We start from the raw sequence: 22,107 nt of genomic DNA, 5'->3' as shown, positions 1-22,107 counted from the left end.
CAGTTGCTGGAGAAAATGAAGAAGGAGCTGTTGACGTGTCACATTCCACTTCAGCTGACAGTGTTTTCACCAGCAGGTCTTTGCACCTCTGCAGGCTTGTGTCGGCCGGAGAGACACCACATAGGCTTTAAACCTAGGATCGAGCACGGTGGCCAATATGAAGTGGTCTGATTTCAACAGATTGACCACCCTGGAATCCTGGAAAAGCGAATGAAGGGCTTCATCCACAAGTCCCACATGCCGAGCGGAATCGCTCCACCTTAGCTCCTCCTTCACTTTCTCCAGCTGCTTCTGCAAAAGCCTGATGAGGGGAATGACCTGACCCAAGCTGGCAGTGTCTGAACTGACTTCACGTGTGGCAAGTTCGAAGGGCTGGAGAACCTTGCACAACACGGAAATCATTCTCCACTGCGCTTGAGTCAGGTGCATACCCCCTCCTTTGCCTATATCATAGGTGGATGTATAGGCTTGAATGGCCTTTTGCTGCTCCTCCATCCTCTGAAGCATATAGAGGGTTGAGTTCCACAGCGTAACAACCTCTTGCTTCAGGTGATGGCGGGGCAGGTTCAAGAGTGTTTGCTGGCGCTCCACTCTTCGGCACGCAGTCGCTGAATGGCGAAAGTGTCCAGAAAATTTTCACCACCAAGTTTATTGTGTGAGCAAAACATGGGACGTGCTGGAATTTGCCCAGATGTAATGCCCGCACAATATTGGTGGCGTTGTCAGATATCACAAATCCCCAGGAGAGTCTAAGTGGGGTAAGCTACTGGGCAATGATTTCCCTCAGTTTCTCTAAGAGGTTGTCGGCGGTGTGCCTCTTACTGAAACTGGTGATACACAGCGTAGCCTGCCTTGGAACGAGCTAGCGTTTCTGAGATGCTGCTACTGGTGACGCTGCTGCTGTTGCTGCGTTAGGTGATACATCTACCCAGTGGGCTGTCACAGTCATATAGTTCTTAGTCTGCCCTGTTCCACTTGTCCACATGTCCGTGGTTAAGTGGACATTGGGTACAACGGCATTTTTCAGGACACTGAGGACACTTTTTCTGACGTTTCTGTACAGTCTCGGTATCGCCTGCCTAGTGAAGTGGAATCTAGACGGGATTTGGAATCGGGGACACACTACCTCCATCAATTGTCTAAATCCCACTGCACTAATGGCGGATACCGGACGCACGTCTAACACCAACATAGCAGTCAAGGCCTCAGTTATACGTTTTGCTTCAGGATGACTGCTGTCGTACTTCATCCTCCTCGCTAAGGACTGTTGGAGGGTCAGTTGTTTAGTAAAAGTAGTGGTGTTCCTACTTCCTCTCTAGGATGATGAACGACTCCCAGCAGCAGCAACAGCAGCAGCGGCAGCAGGAGGCGTAGCAATGCGGGATCCTCCGGAGGAATCCCGGATAGGAGAGTCAGTCATGCCAGTGACATGGCCTGCAGTACTACTTCCGATCCTGACTAAGGAGGAAATTGACGAGGAGGGAGTTGACGGTGTGGTTTGCAGGCGCTTGGATACAACAGGACAACGGGATTTAGGTGTCCATGGACTGCTTACGGTCTTAGCCAAAGTTTCTGAACTTGACAGTAACTTTTTATGAACGCACTGCAGGTGCCGTATAAGGGAGAATGTTCCTAGGTGGTTAACGTCCCTACCCCTACTTATTTCACCTTTACATATGGTACATATGGCAAGACAGTTGTTGTCCGGATTTGGATAGAAATATTGACAGACCAAAGAGGTGGAATGTTTGGTCTTCTGCCCAGGCATGACCGTGATGGGCTTTTTCATCCCACGAACAACAACTGTCTCCCCCGGAGCCTGATTTAAACAAACCACATCACCATCAGAATCCTCCTCGCCAACTTTCTCCTCAGCGCCAGCTACACCAGTATCCTCATCCTGTTGTACTTCAACAGTGACATCTTCAATTTGCATATCAGCAAGTGGACTGTGGGTGCTCCTTTCAGCACTTGCAGGGGGCGTGAAAATGGTGGAAAGAGCCACCTCTTCCCGTCCAGTGCTGGGAAGGTCAGGCATCGCAACCACCACCACCCTTGGACTCTCCTTGGGGATTTGTGATATCTTCTTAGAACGCACAGTTATTCGCTGTGCTTTTGCCAGCTTAACTCGTTTGATTTTTTTAGTGGGAGGAGGGCTTCCATCGTCATGTGAAGCTGAACCACTAGTCATGAACATAGGGAAAGACCTTAGCCATTCCTTGCCACTCCGTGTCATAAATGGCATATTGGCAAGTTTACGTTTCTCTTCAGATGATTTAAATGTATGTTTCAAGGTCATTTTCCTGAACTTTGGGCCTGATCCAGAGCCGCTCGTAAGCGACCGCTCGTTCGCTCTGAGGGATGTTTGCCCAACTGCGCATGCGTACGGATCGTTATACGCATGCGCGAACCAGTCAGTGTGGTCGAAAAACATGTGCTCGCAAAATAGCGAATGCCTGATAATTTGAGTGACAGAATGAGGCGTTTGTGGGTGGTAACAGGGGAAGGTGCTTGAAAACGGGGAGTGGAGATCCAAACGCAGGCGTGCTTAAAGGTCAAAACGGGCGTTTTATGGGTGTGCATAATTAAAATAGCAGCGTCATTGACCACGTCACTGGGTTATTTTATAGCCAGAACTGCCCGCAAGATTGTGGTAGCAAAAACCAACCACAAGAATAGCGAGCAGTTCATACGCTGGTCGATGTACTCGATTAATCTAATAAATAGCGCACATGACGTAGGATGCGAGCAGCCAGGGGGCGTATTTTTAAAAAAAACGACCGCAAGTTTTGTTCGCTCGTTCAGACATAGAAGCGTGAACAGACCGCAAAGAGCGAATGGTTCATTTGAATAGCCACCCCCTTTTCCTGAACGACCGTCCGCAAATTGCATCCGGCTCTGAATCAGGCCCTTTGTCATTTGGGATTGTATGTGCCCTCTACTATGACATTGGGCATCGGCCTTGGCAGACGACGTTGATAGCATGTTATCGTCTATGTCATGACTAGTGGCAGCAGCTTCAGAACTAGGAGGAAGTGGTTCTTGATCTTTCCCTATTTTATTTTTATCAGAGAAAGTTTGGTCCTCCATTTATGTTATATTGATATATACGTGCGGCTAAGGCGCACACAAACACAGAAAATAATTTTTTATTTTTGTTGGAGACTAGTGCACTTTGTGGGTTACACCACCCTTTAAGAAATGAGCCAGTCGGCCCTTTACTTATGGGACACAGGCGCACGCTTGGCGCTGCTCCTTTGTTGATGCACGTGCAGCCACAGTGCACACAATTCACAAACACAGAAAAAAAAAAATTATTTTGTTTGGAGTGCCCTTTGGGGGTTACAGCACCCTTTAACGGACAAGCCAGCCGGCCTTTTACTTATGGGACACAGGCGCACGCTTGGCGCTGCTCCTTTGTTGATGCACGTGCAACCACAGTGCACACAATTCACAAACACAGAAAAAATATTTTTTTTTTGCACTTGGGGGGAGCACCCCTGATGGACAGAGCACCCCCTGGACAACACTACAGCACCCCTTTAGGACTGGGACACTGCACAGGACTTTGGAGTGGACACAGCCGATATGGACAACTGACTGCACAACACAGTCCAGCCAGCCCCTATGGACTTTGAAGGAGTGGACACAGCCCCTATGGACAACAGCAGCACAGCACAGCACAACACTACACTGCACTACAACACTACACTACACACCCAGCCAGCCCTAACTCTCACCCTCCCTCTTCACTGTCCACAGCCGAGTGAGAAAATGGCGCCGACGCGGGTACCTTATATAGGATCCAAAACCCGCGAGACCTGGAAGGCGGGATGATGACGTTTTGCCTCAATTTCAGATCCGAGTCAGGCGGGAAAAGTCGAGCCTGACTCGGATCGGCCTCGGCTCGGGGGGGTTCGGATTTCAGAAATCCGAACCCGCTCACCCCTAATATATATACATATTATTAAGCTCGTATTAGTCCCACAGCCTACACTGCATATCACCTATTATTATCACACAACAGCAGCAGCAGCAAACTAGCAGGGCTGAAACCTAGCCTCAGTCTGGAGGATCTGACAACCTGTTGGGCCGCCTACACGGAGCTGCCTGTGATCGCTGTGTTCAGTGCTGTGTGCTGGGCTGGGAACTTAGGGCCTGATTCAGAGCCGCTCGTAAGCGGCCGCCCATTCGCTCTGAGCGATGTTTGCACATCTGCGCATGCGTATGGGTCGTAATGCGCATGCGCCAACCAGTCAGTGCGGTCGGAAAACGTGTGTTCGCAAAATTGCGAGTGCCTGCTAATTTGAGTGACAGGATGAGGCGTTTGTGGGTGGTAACAGGGGAAGGTGCTTGAAAACGGGGAGTGGAGATCCGAAGGCAGGCGTGCCAAACGGTCAAAACGGGCGTTTTAAGGGTGTGCATAATTAACAAAGCAGCGTCATCGACCACGTCACTTGGTTGTTTCTTAGCCTGAACTGTTCGCATGATTGCGGTAGGAAAATCCAACCACAAGCACTGCGAGCAGTTCAGACGCCTTTCGATGTACTCGATTAATCTAATAAATAGCGGAGATGACGTAGGATGCGAGCGGCCAGGGGGCATCTTTACAAAATAGCGAGCGCATGTTTCGTTCGCTCGCTCAGACATAGAGGCGTCAACAGACCGCAAAGAGCAAGCGCTCAATTTAAATAGCCGGACCCTTTTTCTGAACGAGCGAGCGCAAATAGCGTCCGGCTCTGAATCAGGCCCTTAGAACAGCTGCTTGAGTGCTGTCGGGGCGGCGACTTCACACAGCGCGGAGGAGCCTTGGAGTCACTGTATCACTACTCGCTTTTGATCCACTTTGGCCAGAAGAGAGGAAGGTGGGGTAGCGGACCGCGGCCGAGACACGGGGGAAGTCGGGTAGCGGCCTGCGGCTGGAAGAGGTGGAAAGGTTACAGCAGCCTGAGGCTATTCGGAGGGCCGGGCTGTGGCTGCCTCGGAAGGCCATTGCCAGGCCACTGTGGCAGGACATTTTTTTACTGTTCACAGCAGCACTGCAGCTGGTGTGGGCCTGTTTTCAGGGGTGGGCTTGGAGCTGCAGCTCCATCCGTCCCATTGCTAGTCTAGCCCTGGAAGTCCCCCCCAGTGGTGCCCCCAGTAGTAGTCCACCCCCCGCCCCCCCTCCCAACATATACACTATACATAAAACACAGTAAATAAAAGAAAGATACACTTACCTGAATCCACGCTCCGGCTATAGCTTGGGACAGTATAAAACTCCTGCAGTAGCTGTACCTGGAAGTGACGTGAGTGAGGGCAGAAGTGGATGTTTTTGCCCACACTTTCCAGGAAAATAAGAGATTCGGCCCCTTGCAGGTTCGCTTCGCTTGCCTCGCTGCAGGCATGGTGGCTCGCTTCACTCGCCACAGGAATATAGTCCCCCTCTATGCCCACTTGGATGTTAGGGAATGACGTTGGACACTGGCTGATGATGTCATCGTACACAAACGGAAGGGGATCTATCTCATTCCCTACAGCTCCCACAGCCGTCCGCACGTCAGTCCTCCCGGGCTGGCACGCTCTGCATTATGGGAGAGACGTCATGATGTCATGACGTCTCTCCCATTACCCACTGCAGGAGCCGGAAGTCGGAGCTCATGAGTGATTCTCATTGGCTGTTGCTTAACACACACATAGCCACCAAGTGGCGGCGATGTGTGTGCAGCAGCAGTCAATGAGAGTCTGTCTGACTCTCATTGGCTGCTGGTTAAAATGCCCAGCCTGAGCCCGCCTCCCACCCTCCCCAAGGCGCTATTGGGTAAGCGCTCAGGGGGAGGGAAGGGGTTCAGCTGTGAAGCACAGGACCGGCGCTGTGCGCAGGGAAGCCTAGCGCCAGTCCTGTGCAAATGTGTAATGCTGACCGCATTCACTGTGGTCGGCACTACACTGGGTAACTAGGACGGGCCGATACCATGGCCGGTGGCGCCCCCCGTGCCGCCGGTCCCACGGCGTCCAGGGCACATGTCCCAGCGGCCCTGCCTTAGTTACGCCACTGTGCTGGACATATATACAGTTTTCTGTTATCTCTCTATAGGGGCTATATGTATATTTAATTAGTTGCATCTGCCCATGCTCCCTCATATTTTCACAGCTCTGTCCCCAGTGACAGCACACCATTGACTGGGTTCTAAAACATTCCCTTACGTTATAGGATTTTTAGAACACAAATAAATAACACTGACAGGAAGGTGCAAGCAGAAGATACAGGACTTATGAAGAAGACATGACACATAGGTCCAGATTCTAAGTCGCGTGCAGTGCCGAGGCCGCACGCATTTGTCCGATGTTTTAAGTCTACACATGCGCCCTGATGGTTGGCGCTCAGAGACAGGGAACAAAATCAGATAAATGGAATTTAGTGGGCAGCCCTGGGAGGTAACGGGGTGGCTAAGCAGATGTGGGCGTGTCACTGTAAACGGTGGCCTCCAAAGATGCATTCACAGAGAAGGCCATGGTCAGGTGGAGAAACTGCATTTGCCATAGGGCTGGTGCAAGTTTTGATGGCACGACCAATGGGGTGTATAAATAAAGATACACAGACAGAGATTTGATACTCTGCTTGCAGTGCTATCCACATGTATTTTGCTGACTCTCTTCCATGTATTATGTACTCAAACTATGAACAGCCCAGTTACTTCAGTGGTGTTGGTTTATTGAGAGATAGTTGGTACAGCCGTACTCCCTGTTGCATGTACACTAGTAATGGAGTGGAGCTTGAGAGGAGCGGGTTTCTATACAGCTCACCAGCTGGTGCATGTATGCTGCATACTGCATATGGGTAGCTGTACAGGGATCTGGAACAGCATTACAGAGGTACACAGTCACACTGGGGTATCTCAGGAGCTAAACAGCAGACTTCTGTCTCCCACCATGTCACTCTTACATAGCACTCAGTAAAGACAATATATCCCTTGCACATGGTCTGTAGTAAATCTCTGCAGCCATGTTGGAACAGGGCATGAAGCCTTCCTGGAGGCACAGGAAGACTGGAGTCTGTGCAGTAGTCCACTCCTCTTTCAACATTTCTATGCCCTTCCATTGTGTTTGTGCATCTCTGCATCGCATGTGTCTTAACTTTCATCTCTGTCTCCTTTTACCCCTCCTATTATATTATCCACCCACCATCTTCTGCTATTTCCCCCCACCACCCACTATTCCCCTGATATTTTTCCTGACTCCCCTGTACTCTTCCACTTCTCCTCTCTTACATTTCTCCTTCTCTTCTGCAGAAATGTATCTAGTTCTGTGGCAAATAATCAGAAGTGATGTTGATGAATAAAAGTACAACCATTTCCAAGACATAACTAAAGCTGAGGATGGCAGGTAAGCACAATCTTCTGCTTTTAACAGGTTTTTTTTAGCATCTAAATAGTAAATTTTTTTTATACATTATGGATCCTATCCAACAAGCACAAAACCCAATTAGCACTTGTTAATGGGTTTTTGTGACACGGCTGGTCATTAGCTTGCCATACCTTCTGGCATCAGACCCATGGCAGCACACTACTTCGCAGGCCACTATCATTACATTTCCCCTGTGGGCTCTTCATGCCCCAGTCCAACACTGGACAAGACCTCCATTGGAACTGTACCCTAAATTAGTTGTACGGTCTCCTATGTATGTAATTACTTCCCTTCTCATTAGTTCTGGGGCTGGTCATTCTGCTGTGTGAGGTGGTGACGGTAATGGCGTCTTTTCTCCACCATGTACAAACAAAGTGACATAAAATTCATTACAAATGTTCATAGGACAAATATTTTGACTACTTATTAGATTTACCAATAAAGTAGAAACCACCAGTTTAAAATTGTACAGCAAGAACATTTTCATTTGTGTCATTAATTTCATAAACGTTGCTACCTCAGTTTTGTACTTTCCTACACTCCCAGAATGGGCGAGAGGCTTCCTGAAATTCACGTGGTGCTCCTGGCTGCCCAATAAAGTGGACACCTCCCCCCGTCACTGTTGACTTCTCCCGATGACCAGATTCATGCTGAATCGCAGTATTGTGGTATTGTGTAGCGGGGGGCAGGGCTGCAATTACACTGTCACCATGCACCATGCCCCCCACTGTGCAGAGAGCAGCCAGATTGTCGTAAAGTATACTCAGTTTACTTGCCATAAGTTCCATCCCTACCACCTAGTGAGTCCAGCGCGCTCCAGAGCGAATACACCATGCACCTCTTGTGTTTAAGGTAAGACCCTTTCACTGTACACTTTTTTCTCTACACACCTGCATTTTTGTCACCACTCCCCAGTTACCTCCCCCAAACGCTCCCTTACTGTCAAGATAAATAGTCATTCTGAGTGATGATGGTAATGTACCTTGATGATAAATGCGCATAATACCAATAATCGCTCAACTATGTAAATATCGGCATTGCGACTATCTCTGAATTAGACCCTCCTGTTTGATAGTATATCACAGTGATTCCCAACCTCGGTCCTCAAGGCACATTAACGGTCCTGGTTTTAGTGATATCCATGATTGTGCACAGATGGTTAAATCAAAATAACTGAGGTACTAATTAAGTCACTTGTGCTCAAGTATGGCTATCCCTAAAACCTGGACTGAGTGTGCCTTGAGGACCGTGGTTGGGAACCCCTGGCATATCACATGTGGCCCTCCAGCTGTTGTGGAACTCCACATCCCAGCATGCCCTGACACAGTTTTAGCATGCAATAATAGCAAAACTATGGCAGGGCATGCTGGGATGTTTAGTTCCATAGCAGCTGGAGTGCCACAGGTTGCCTATTCCTGGCATATCATATGTGACGCGTCTTAGTTTTCTGTCACAAAACGGGAGCCCTAGTTATGATTGAAATCAAATATTATAATACGGTTTATGAAAATATAACAATATATTCTGCAACACTGAAAAATATAACAGGGCTCTCCGATAAGTATGCCCTGCAGAGACATACACTGTATTGTGTTGTTCCTCTCTTTATGCCTTCTCTAGAGCAATTATTAAGTTCTATATGGAGGAAAATCAGGCTATAGTGACTTCTAACTGTTGAAACCTTTGAACTTGTATAGATCTGTTGCCCTTGCGAGAGACACTACATTTATTAGGCTAAAAAAATATATTTTTCACAGTAAAATACTCAAGTAAGATACTTACACCTTTAAACCTTCCAAAGACTTTGCCTCCACCCTTAATGTTCCAGAAAGTAATATTGCCTGCAAAAATAAGTTGAGCAAGAATAAACCCGTATACAAACATGACGACACATATACAGTACTTGGTGTTTTTTAAGACAAAACTTACCACTGGGGCCACTGGCAATTAATACAGCAGATTCATTTTTTCTCTCAATCCTCGAGGAAATGAATGCCACTTTGTTGACAAGGAAATCACCTATGCAAGAAAGGGAAAAATATAGCTGCAACAACACATTAATTGGCATGTCAGTAATAAAAATGCTGTTCTTTACCCTCAGAAGTCAGAGGGGAAAAAAATGTTTTTATTACTGTATCCATTCCATATGCATCTTCCTAAAAACCAGAGACATTAAAAAACTTGCAGTAACTCATACTTACCAACTCTCCCTGGTGATGCGGGAGGTTTTTAAGGTAGTCCCCCGAATCCCCGGAAGAAAGGGTGGATCTCCTGCATCCTGTCCACTTGCTAGAGAGTTTAGGCAGGATGAGGAAATAATAGTGGGAATCCTGGATCTGTAGGGAGGGGCTGGGCTAAAATGATGCAAATCGCATAATTTTAGACCATCCCCTCCCCCACGGACACACGATTCACGGCATTTTGATGTGATCGAGGTGGGTTCTAATGATGAGAGCAGAGTACTTTTTGTATTGATATCCTGGTATATCTAAGATTATCCTCTTTTATTTCAAACTTTTTGTGTACTTCCAACTAATAAACCAATTATAGTAAACAACTGATTGTAATAGCCATATTTTGCCACTCTGACATGATTAGCCATCAATAAACCAACATCCACAGAGGCCTTAAGGGGTTTTTTTTGCCCCTCCCACCATTACCTGTCCCCTCTAGGTACAACAAAGAGGACAAAGTACCAGTCTCCAACCTAAAGATCGAGAGATTGATCAGCTCTACTCTGGCATCTTTTGGGAACCACAATTGCTATTGGGGTTAGCTAGGCTTAGCTACCTTCAGCTGGGTTGCCAACTCATCCATCTAATAGAGAACTTGCATGACTCAGGGCAGATTCAGTGGTGGACACTATACGTGGGCAGATGCGATTTCTTATGCAAATGCCAGTTTAACCATTCCCTTTGTGCAATGACATGCAATGTACTGAGCAAACCCTACGGAAACCACTCCACCATCGACGCACCATCAGTGGGAACATCGACTACTCGGGCAGCCCCTGGCTAGCTTAGGCTTTTCCTTTTAACTTTTTTAAAATATGTGGCTGCGAAAGAGAGCACAGCCATATGCCGAAGCACGCCCATGACACACTCATAACACGCACATGAGACCCTCTTTTTGGTCACCTCGCAGTCTCCAGCCTGAAATGTCCATGAATCACAGATGCCGTCTCTAATCATAGCGATGTTGTAGGCAACTGCGTACGCCATTGCACACCTAGGTAAGGGTTTCCTAGACCTCTCGCACATTCGTAGTGGCAAAAAATCGCTCAACTACACAAATATCAGCCATGCATCTACCTCTGAATCAGGTCCTCAGTGAGGTTTTTAGTGTGACCAGTTGCAATTGTTGAGAGGACCTCTATGTGTAATTGATGACAGCCCTACTGGTAAGTTACAGTGACGTGGACTTTTGATTTTATATTATGAAATAGGTAGAAAAAAAGTAAAAACCATAACACCAGGAAATCATGGCATCCATATTGTCATCTAAAAGGCACCTGCTCCACTGTCCAGTTGTTCTCCTTCAGAAGAGGTAAGATGGCAGAACATGTCACCAGACAAAAGACTCCACACCAGAACTTCACCATTGCAATTCGATATAGCCATAAGATTGGAAGTGGATGAAGCCAGACAGAATTTCCCATTTTCATGCTCATTTCTCTGAATGTTAAAAAAAAAAAAAAAAAAACTAAACATTTATCTGTGATCTATGAAATCTACAGTATTTTGAAATTATGAGAATAATGATATGTTATCTCCTTGGCTAGTTTTCCTCTATGAAAATATGCACAACACAAGTTCACACGGAAGCTGACATACTATGAATAAAATAGATTTGTAGGCAATATAGACGCAAGGCCAGGCCAAGGCAGCATGCAGTTCGCTGCCCTGTTGCTATGATTCAGCATGTCCTGCAAGGTTTCCTAAGCATGGCCTAGACCAGGGGAAGGCAATTATTTTCCAGTGTGTCACCACTATTACAACTAGAGCTGTGCGGTTCGGTTCTCCAGAAATCCAAATTCACCCGAATTTCATGAATACTGATAAATCTGACTTACGGTTCTGAGTTCCTGAAGAGACATGAATAAATCTGAGTCGCGGTTCTGATCTTTTTGCGGTTTAAATCCAAATTTCAGGTTTTGGATTGCAAAAATGACATGATTTGAGCTGTTTCTAAAAACTGTTTAAACAATTTAAAAAATAAAAACAGATCCAAAACCAAAACACTTGAGAGTGGTTTTGCAAAACCAAAACATGGGTGTCAGCGCACATCTCTAATTACGACACATGCAAACATTTAGAAAAGATGGGTACAAAAATGTTGTAGAGCTATTTTAATTTATACAAACATGGGTACTACCATAGGTGTATAATGCACCATTCAATACATAATAGTACATTTGTAAAAAATTAAATAAAACAAAATTGTCGGTGTCTTCGTTACCACATACAGAGATCCAGCTGCAGTGTAAAATAAGGTATTGCTCCTCATTAAAGTCATACTGGGAATGTTAAACTTTTCTTTTTAAATATAACAAAAATTAGCAATTTACATATTATCAACCATGGGCCCGATTCAATAAGAGGCTGAAAACCGTGATCGGCGAAAAAGTTTTGCCTATTGCCGCTTTTCGCCTGTTTGCATCTTATCTCCAAATTAAATTCCGGGACCAATTCGCCTAAGCAGAAACTCAATGCACTGAAACTGGCAGAAAAATTCCTCCAATGAATGGCAAGCAGAATATAGTTCAAAATCTCTATTTTGGGGTGCAAATTTGGGGATTTGATTCAGAACCCTTTGGGCAGCCCCCTTTCCAAAAAAAAGGACAAATCGGCCCAAACATTTTTACCTTAGAACACCCCAAAAAAGAAATGTAATTTTTGGGGCAAAAATTAAAAAAGTTTTCTTTTTATACTTGTCCCCCCACAAGTATAAAAAGTAGCTAAATAGTTTTCTTGGGGGGCTGTATTGATGGGACAGGTGTTTTTTGGATTGCAGCTGCATGCAACAGGTGGATTTAAAAAAAAAATTAAAGTGCAATTTAGAGACACAAAAATATGCTAGCACTCAGTTTCAAGTACCCCAAATTTGACTGGACTATTTATTTCCCCCCAAAATTACTGTTTTCTATCATTCTTCACCACTTTTATAAATATGCTTCTAGAAAGCTTTTAACACAACTTAAGGACACAAAGTACTATTATTAGGGCTAATAGTACACATCTGTAATGATCTTATTTTGGGGTACAGACTGATTCCCCTAGACTATTCAGTACTTTCCGCCTGGTATTCATTCGCCTATTTGCATTTTCACCTGTTCTGTAACTGAATCGGGCAAATTGCGGGGACGCGCATGCTGCGAATTCGCGTCTCAAACAGGTGAATGCGGCGGAAAGTTTCTGACTTTACGTGTCTAATTGAATACGGGCCCATGTATGAAAACCAGATTCTGGTCACCCTTTTAGCTGTGTCCTGACTCCTGATTGTGGCTTATCTGGGATGATTGCTGTATTTATTGCACTGTAGAAATGTGTTCCTTCATATTACCGACTCCCATTATCTGACCTTTCTGTATACATCTCACCTACACAATTTATCTCTGTTGTGCCTCCCCAACACAGGCTCTACTTGGCTCCTGTGACTTAGGCCTTAAAATTAAGATTTTTTTTTTAGAACTGCGCAAATATTTCTGAGCAGCTCATCATCCTCCCCCAACTTTTGCCATGCGGGGGAATACGGGCTGATAATTAATGTAGTGGTGCTAATTTTCCCATAATGCATAGCATTGTTTACATGCTAAACCATACTTGACGACTTCTAATTTCTCCTCTCTGGGAGAATTCCAGAAAGGAGATGCAGAGGACCACTCTGGGAGCGAGGGGGAACTCTTCAAGTCATTATGCCCTTCCTAAAATGGCGCGAATTGCAACATATTGTCCCCACCCCCTACTATGGATCCTCGATTTCCAGTACTATCTCCCCATCCTGCCCATTGGGTTGTATAGAGTCTTCCCGAACTTCTGGGATATTTAGTAAGCATGTGCTAGACTAGTAAACACATAACATGATTTTGAATGCTAATATTGCAGTATTGGTTAAAAAAAAATGATCAAAATCCGTTCCTACGATGTCCAGAGGAGGAAAACAGGGTGATCAGCAATTGTAATGCTGGGTAAAACAGTTTTCTCACTATGGCAATGCCCTGGGGTGGCTAGGCTGTGCTGATTTAGGGGTGTCCTGCGCTCTGGATTTGAACCCTAATATGTTAGGGACCTACCCTAAAGAGGTTACCTGGATATGGTGGGTAGGCCCATAACCTTGGCCATGATTATGCTAAAAACCTCTACTGATTGCAAAATGTTATTGCATTTATATATTATCAGTAATTTGGTGTTGTGCACCTGATATCTGTCTCTTTCTGTGCTGCAATTAGTGTCATCAGGTAGCACCTCCCATTATATATATTCAGGATGTGCAGTCCAGGAATCTTTCCTATATAAAACAGTAATGCAGTAATAGAAACCACGCTGATCTTGTTTGTACACACCTGCCTAGTGAACATTGTAATACTACACTGGAGCGTTTTTGCACTGTCATTGAGTTCAGGGCTGGATTACCTATTGGGCAATCTAGGCGGGTGCCTAGGGACCAGTGTGTTCTATGGGTCCTGCCTTTCACTTGTTGCCTACCATTTGAATTACAATTTTCTATTAAATAACTACAATCTTCCTTATGACCAGGCAGAGCCCGGGGACTGGGAGGGGCCGAAAATTGGGATTATGCTCCAGCCCAGAGCTAAATGGGTTAATAGCAGTGACTCTGGCCTGGCAGCTGGAATAAGAGTGTCGGGACTGTTATTTCTGCTGTAGTGTTTTTGCTGGCTCAATCTGCCTCAATTACAGGCTGAGCATAAAGGGACAGAGGAATACATGCTAAGCTCTAATTGAATTAGTGATTTATTGCTTTTTACTGCATATGTTCCAATAGATTTTGTACCATTTTATTACATTTAGATCAAAGATATCTAATTTATCACCCTAGGGTAGGGGTGGGCAATAAGCGGCCCCCCAGATGTTGTAAAACAACACATCCCCGCAATGCCATGCCACAGTTTTGATATTTGGCCATGTTAAAAATTTTGCAATGCATGCTGGGATTTGTGGTTCAACAACAGCTGGAGGGCCGCCCAACCCTGTCCTAGGGCATACTTATTAACCCTTGAAAACCCAATAGTCTAAACTGTATCTTTTTGGGAAGAATTTCTCCTACAATTACTGAAATAACAGTTCCTGAACAAACAACACAATCACCATTGGACATCGCAGATTTAAATGACTGTCCAATGTTCAACTAAACCTTAAATAGTGAGTGTATATGAGAGATGTATTTCTGCACACGTCCCTACTAAAACCGATTACGTGATTCTCATCTTTGTTTTACAGCTCAGCCACTGAAGAAAATAACCAACCAGAGACACACTAACATGACCACCTGCGGACAAGGGTCCAACGCTGTTATAATATCTATTATAGGTGAGTGTGCTGACAAAAAGAAATAGAATTTGAACAGTGTATGTCTGGTACACACCATGGGGCTGATTCTGAGTGGCATATAACTGGCAATGCATATGGATCTCATGGATTTTAGCATCCTGTGCAAGCACCCAAGAAACAAATCGGCCACTGTGCATCCCCCAGATCAGGGATCCACACACAGACGGTGATCGCTAGTGCACATATATTTATCCCTTCTGTCGAGGAAGCACATGTTCCGTGAAAAAAGGCATTTCTGGGCGGCGACCATGTGATCGCACTGACCTCTTCTGTCTCGTGAGCAGGGCTGCCATCAGAAATTGTGGGGCCCAGGACTGACAAAATCGGCAGGCCCCCCCCCCCCTCCCCTGCTACCTTATTCCTACGGGAAAAAAATGTGGCCAAAAATATCAAGCCTGTCCTCTTCTGTGTCCAGCCAGCCCCTCCCCTTGTCTGTCCAACCAGCTCCCCCTATGTGTCTAGCCCCTTATGTGTCTAGCCAGCCCCCTTATGTGCGTCCAACCAGCCCCCCTTGTGTGTCCAGCCAGCTCCCTTATGTGTTCCCCTCTCGTCCCCTCTCCTCCCTCATACAGCACAGCACAGCACAGCACATGTTTCTTACCAGCTTCAAACGCGCGCCGCACACTGCTGTCTGTCTCCTCTCCGTCACAGGCATTGATGCGCATGCGCAGTCATTGCCGGACGACCTGGCATGTTAGAGCCGCGGCGGGTCCTAGTGCCCGCCGGTTCAATCTTATCTACTGGAATCAGCAGCAGCAGTGTTGCTGCGCTCCATAAAAAAAGTCAGAAACTACAGGGGTAGGAGCGGCCCGGCCCCCCCTCCCACTTTCTGCTAAGTGTCCGGGCCCGGGACTCCAGTCCCGACAGTCCCTCCCTGATGACGGCCCTGCTCGTGAGAGTGTCTTGGGAGTGTTGTGGGCATGTAAGACGACGTCTTTGCTCATTTGCAGCATGCAGACAGAGGGCCTGATTCAGATAAATTAACACAGAGCAATCAACACAGCTACTGCGTTTTTGGACGCAGCTGCAATGCTAAAATATGGTAATGTCATGTAAATAGACGCCTCTTGCTGGCTTTCTGTGATCCACTGCTGTGTCCGAGCATGCAGCATCAGATCACCTGTGTGACCATCAGTCATCTAAGTAACCTTCAGGTTACTCAGGATGACCGGTGTTTTCACACAGCTAAAGTGCCAGTGAAGCTGCATACAAGGACGCAGCCACTGGCTTCAGCACGCCAAGAAAACTGGGTTGACACGCCCATGTTTTCTGGGTCGCTGCCTGATGCCCCTCCCACATGGCCTTAGTCTGTCAATCAGGTTGAGACATCCGGGCATTGCGAGCGAGCCCACAGACATTGATCGGCACATGCACAGTACTGATCCTGCACATGCGCCCGATTGGCCACCATCGGAGTTGTATGCAAACCATCGAGTTTACGCACAACTCTGAATCAGGCCCAAAAGGAATGGACTAATGTTTGGGATCTTAAACAAAACAAATCACAATATAAAGTCATGCATGCTGGATATATGGAATAGAATATGTAATATATAATTAGCAATGATTCAGCAATTGTGGTAAGGGCCCTAAGAAGATTTCACTTCACAAGACAGAAGCTTTGGGAAAAGATACAGTAGTATAATACTTACATTGTACAATTACACATAATAGTGACATGGAGAGAAAATTATGTTACAGGTCACGTGAAGAAAGTGAATAGTAAAGCGCTAATACCCCTCCCTCACATTTATTGGTGAGGGATTTAGACGCAAGGTTACGCAGTAGCCTTACGCATTATGTTTATGCGCACAAAACATTTAACTAGCACCTTCTAGAAGATAATAGCTAGAATCTGATTGGTTGCTATGGGCAACATCTCCACTTTTAAAAACTCTCACTTTAGTAGATATACCCCTTGGAGAGAGAGAAATTACCAGCCAATCAGCTCCTAACTGCCATTTTTCAAACAGCCTGTAACATGACAGTTATTGTATGAGCTGATTGGTTGGTACTTTATCTCTCTCCACATTATCTCTCTCCAAGGTTTAGTACATCTCCCCATTGATCTCTCTAACAGATTTGATAAAGGTCCCCCTTAGAGCCAAGTGTTATTAAAATTGCATATTTTACAATTTTAATATTATGGACATTGTACTAAGAATACCCATTTATAATCTATTTGTTTTATTATATCTTATAATATAGTCAGTGGCGTATCTATAATGGGTGCAGTGTGTGCACACACTGCACTCATATTACTTTAGACTTACCTGTCAGTGGTCCCACGTCGGGTGTCTAAGCTGCTCAGAACACCGGAAAATGGCCACCGCGGCCATTTTTCTGGTTTTCTGCGCATGCGCAGTAGACTCCGGGCAGTACAGTGTGCCCGGAGTGTACTGCGCATGCGGAGAACACCAGAAAAATGGCCGCCGTGGCCATTTTCCCATGTTCTGCGCATGCTCAGTAGACTCCGGGCACATTCTAGTGCCCGGAGTCTACTAAGACTCCGGTGGCTGGCTAGCCCCGTCAATCGGCTGCCGGCCACTGGGGAGAGAGGAGGGGGCCCCGCACGGGGAATGCACACGGGCCCCCTCCTCTCTTAAGACGCCCCTGAATATAGTCTAGGTATGACTTTATAATATAATCTAGGTCTAACTCATAAAAGACCTTTGAAACAAACATTATACAAGTGCAAATTCACTTACTATATTGTTGCTCCATGTGCATTGTGGGTGTTCATTGTCTGGTATCATTGATCCATATTGATCCTATCCGGTAGAAAATGAGAAGATTTATTCTACACAGAACTCTAATCCGCCAACAATTACGAGGTATGATGAAGTCCTACTGTGGACAAAATGCAATCAGCACCTTTGACCTCCACCTACCTCTATTCACTTTTTGGAGTTTTTGGATTGTATTTACTACTCCTTTAGAAAATGTGTTTCTATGGACTTTGATACCTCTAAAGGACATCCAGCGCTTCTGAATACAGATAAGCATGAAATTCCCTGTACGTTTTTATGTATTATGTTATGTAATGTTTTGTGTAGTGCCTAATAAATGTTATTTCTAACTAAGGGGCCTATTCATTAAACTTAAAAATTCTCTGGAGATAATTAGCTTTAGAACTCTCATGGAGTTCTAGCTAATTATATGTGGAATTCATCATTCCACCTCTCCATAAGTATCTATTCTGAAAAGCTGTCATTTTTGCGATGACAGCTTTTCGGGAAATAGATACTTTTCCCTGCCCACACTACCTTATCGCATCTGGAAACAGTGCTGCGCATGCACTGTTACATCTGTAAAACCAGCGCATGCGCAGCACTGCCTACAGATGCGTTAAGTTTGTGTACCCCCCCCCCCGACCCCCCCCCCCGCTCACCGACACCCCCCCCCCCCGACTTACCTGTCCGCGCAGCAGCCTCCGGCTCCGTCCTGCTGGCCTGTCATGTGGTTTCCCAGCAGACCACATGACAGATTAGACTTTGTTGTGCTCTGCTGGGGAGCACACATGTCCGACCAGCCTCCGGAACCTGAGGACGGAGCAGAGCGCCGGAGGGACTCGTCGGGGGACCTGCACACGCGGATACAGGTAAGTTTCACCTGCTATTCGCCACCTCACAGTGGCAAATAGTAACTGCATCAAATTCCGAAAATTTATAATTTGCGGAATTTGATGAATACCACAATTTCCACATCCCCATACTAATGTATGGGGAGTGTGGAAATTAACGTAGGGGAACTTAGCAAGGAGATATCTGTGATATCTCCTGTGCTAAGTGGCTACATGAATACCAAAATAACGTTATTTAAGGAAAATGTCCTTAAAAACGTTATTTTAGTGTTGATGAATAGGCCCCTAAGTGGTATAAGTATCAAAGCTTGATGTGAGATAAAATTGTGAAATATATATCACAAACCAATCAGCTCCAAACTCTCATTTCTTAAACACAGCCTGCAAAATGTAAGTTAGAAGCTGATTGGTTGGTGATATATATCTCACAATTTTATCTCACATCAAGTTTTGATACATACTGTATGGCCCTAAACCTCCTGATGTAACTTTACAACATGTCCTAAAGGTCAATTTGATATATTCCTACATAGACAAGATTTGCAGAGAGTTAGGCAAGAGTTAGGGAACACGTTGGTGAAGCTGAAGTTTGTTTGTCTGTAGTTTAATCCCCACTGGAGACTCTGGTTGTTTCTTCGACTGCCCAATTATCCACTATACAAAACAATATGTCGGACATGGAGGGACACTTGCAGGACAGTAATGTTCATTTCGCAGTCCTGCCAGAATAGGAGGAAGGATCTAACCCAGCCACCGCGCCCGAAGCGCGGCGAGCGTAGCGAGCCCGCGAGGGGACAGTTTTGGTCCCCCGTTAGCATCCCCGCCCCTCCCCCTTTCAGGCCGAGTCACGTGGGTGTGACGCCACAGGGCCATCAGCCCTGTACAGTCTAGACATAACCGTAGGTTATGTTCTTGAATTTTGTGGCCACAGCCGCGCAGTGTCAGTAGCAGGGTTTGTCTGTCGGATCGGTGCGAGGGAAGAGCGCAGTGGCTGCCTGTGAGTGACAGTTTGGTGCTGCTATATTGAATATAAATATGCATCCATTACCATTAAGTCTGTTCAGAATCATGCTGATTACACACACATACATATATACATTTTATATATATATATATATATATATATATATACACTAGGGATGTGCAGGCTCGGATAGGTTCGAGTTTGCACGCCGAGTTCGGATTTTTCCCTCCAAAAAAACGGAACTCAGAAAGAGGCTAAACGTCATCTTGCATGGACAAACATCATCATTACTGGTCAAAAGTCCAGGAATGATGATGTTTGTCCATGCAAGATGACGTTTAGCCTCTTTCTGAGTTCCGTTTTTTTGGAGGGAAAAATCCGAACTCGGCGTGCAAACTCGAACCTATCCGAGCCTGCACATCCCTAATATACACACATATATTGTATCTTTGTATATACATATGTATAGATATGTGTATGTACTATATATATATATATATATATATATATAAATGTATGGATAATTATGTATATATATATATATATATATATTTATTTAAACAATATCCAAAGGCAGCAAGCTTGACAAAAGCGTGAATAAACACGCTGAAACGTTGCTGTTCACAGCTTTGGACTATTGAGTGCTTTTTTTTCTCCGGAGTGCTGCCTTTGGATATTGTTATTACAGTGGCTTGGTGATTCAAGTCAGGTGTTGGAGGACACCCGGGACAGAGGGCCTGATTCAGAGCCGCTCGTAAGCGGCCGCTCGTTCGCTCCGAGCGATGTTCGCACAACTGCGCATGCGTAAGGGTTGTAATACGCATGCGCGAGCCATTCATTGCGGTCGGAAATTGTGTGCTCGCAAAGTAGCGAATGCCTGCTAATTTGAGTGACAGAATGAGGCGTTTGTGGGCGGTAACAGGGAAAGGTGCTTGAAAACGGGGAGTGGTGATCCGAACGCAGGCGTGCCAAAAGGTCAAAACGGGCATTTTAAGGGTGTGCATAATTAACAAAGCAGCGTCATCGACCACGTCACTTGGTTGTTTCTTAGCCTGAACTGTTCGCATGATTGCGGTAGGAAAATCCAACCACAAGCACTGCGAGCAGTTCAGATTCTTTTCCATTTACTCGATTAATTAAATAAATAGCGGAGATGACGTATGAAGCGAGCGGCCAGGGGGCGTCTTTACAAAATAGCGAGCGCATATTTCGTTCGCTCACTCAGACATAGAGGCGTCAACAGACCGTAAAGAGTGAGCGCTCAATTTAAATAGCCGGCCCCTTTTTCTGAACGAGCGAGCGCAAATAGCGTCCGGCTCTGAATCAGGCCCAGTGTTTGCAGTACCCTGTGAGTGTCGGAACCTGGGAAAATAAAAAAAAATTATGTATGTGTGAATATGTGTATATATATATATATATATATATATATATATATTATATATATATATATATATACTCTCTGTGATGATCAGACTTACGCGCAATAGCACATTATTTATCCCAAAATTACAGGGGAGGACACACTCTCACTAAATTATGGGGTACCCGGGGACACACGCTGCTGCCAATGGCGGCTGAGACGCACTGCAGTCAATAGTATCCTGCTGTGGCCAATAGGATCCTGCCCTATCTCCCAGAAATGTCGTCCACTGTGTATGGCTGTCGCCCCTCCTGCTGTTTGGAGCTAGGAAATAGGGGAAACAAAGAGTGAGTACCCTGGGGAAAGAAGTGGCTGGCTGCAGAGACTGTCCCGTGGAAGCCCGCAGCCAGGTAAATTTCTCAGAGCATCGGCAGGTACCAGCTCAGTGCTGCTGAGGTTGCAAACGCAGGATTTCTAGACGTGGTTTCCAAATGCTTGATTTCAGAGTGAGTGTGGTCTGCCAATGAATAGGTCATAAGTAGCACATAATCTATAAGTCTGTGTATGTTATGCTTTATACATATACAAGATCAGCACCACAATAAGCCATTAGATTTGGCAGTAGGGTAAAGGGGGGTATCCACTTAGCGATTTAGCCAAGCAATTGCACGATAACGACATTGTCGTGCAATCGTTTGCAAATCACGCATGCATCGTGCATGCATCGGGCATGTTTTGGTCAGAAGCGACCAGCGATGCGCGTGCCAACTGGTCGCTTCTGACATCCGACATCGCCCATACATGCTGGTCAACCTGACGATCTCGTCAGGTTCAGCATGTGCGGGGATGAGGGATGTGCCAGGACAGAACGAGTGAACGTTCAGTCCTAGCACATCACTAGCTATACAAATGAGAGCACGATTGCAATGTCGTAATCGTGCTCTCGTTTGTATATCTACAAGTGGATACCCGCCTTTAGCCTTTCTTCCCAGATGTGGGCAACATTCCACAAGTTAGGTCCCCTGCTCTGTGGAGCACTGGAACAAGTATGGGATTCTTGGGGAGCAGCAGAACATCCTCAATAGTGTTTGTAATATAGTATTAATAATTAACAGTATAGGGGGCCTATAATATAGGCCAGGCAGTGGAGGGGATTTCGGGGCAAATAGAACTGCCTTTGCCTATGGAGGGGGGCAGGCTAGGGAGGGTGCTGTATGTGACCAAGAACACACCCACAGCAGTG

The 22,107-nt window shown here is 45.8% G+C and overlaps 1 protein-coding gene across 1 annotated transcript in view; it reads right to left on the bottom strand.

Moving 5' to 3' along the window:
- Positions 1–22,107, bottom strand: part of LOC148519779 (cilia- and flagella-associated protein 337-like) — a 99,046-nt gene that overhangs the window by 17,299 nt on the left and 59,640 nt on the right. The window contains exons 17-20 of the mRNA XM_088476131.1: positions 17,666–17,728; positions 10,901–11,063; positions 9,319–9,408; positions 9,172–9,230 (exon numbers count right to left, since the gene is read on the bottom strand). Coding sequence (XP_088332257.1) covers positions 9,172–9,230; positions 9,319–9,408; positions 10,901–11,063; positions 17,666–17,728 — 375 coding nt within the window. The remainder of the gene's footprint in view (positions 1–9,171; positions 9,231–9,318; positions 9,409–10,900; positions 11,064–17,665; positions 17,729–22,107) is intronic.

The sequence above is a fragment of the Taudactylus pleione genome, unplaced genomic scaffold (genome assembly GCF_031769625.1).
Source record: "Taudactylus pleione unplaced genomic scaffold, aTauple2 ptg000183l, whole genome shotgun sequence".
NCBI classification, from domain to species: Eukaryota; Metazoa; Chordata; class Amphibia; order Anura; family Myobatrachidae; genus Taudactylus; species Taudactylus pleione.
This window is presented reverse-complemented; position numbering and strand designations above follow the sequence as displayed.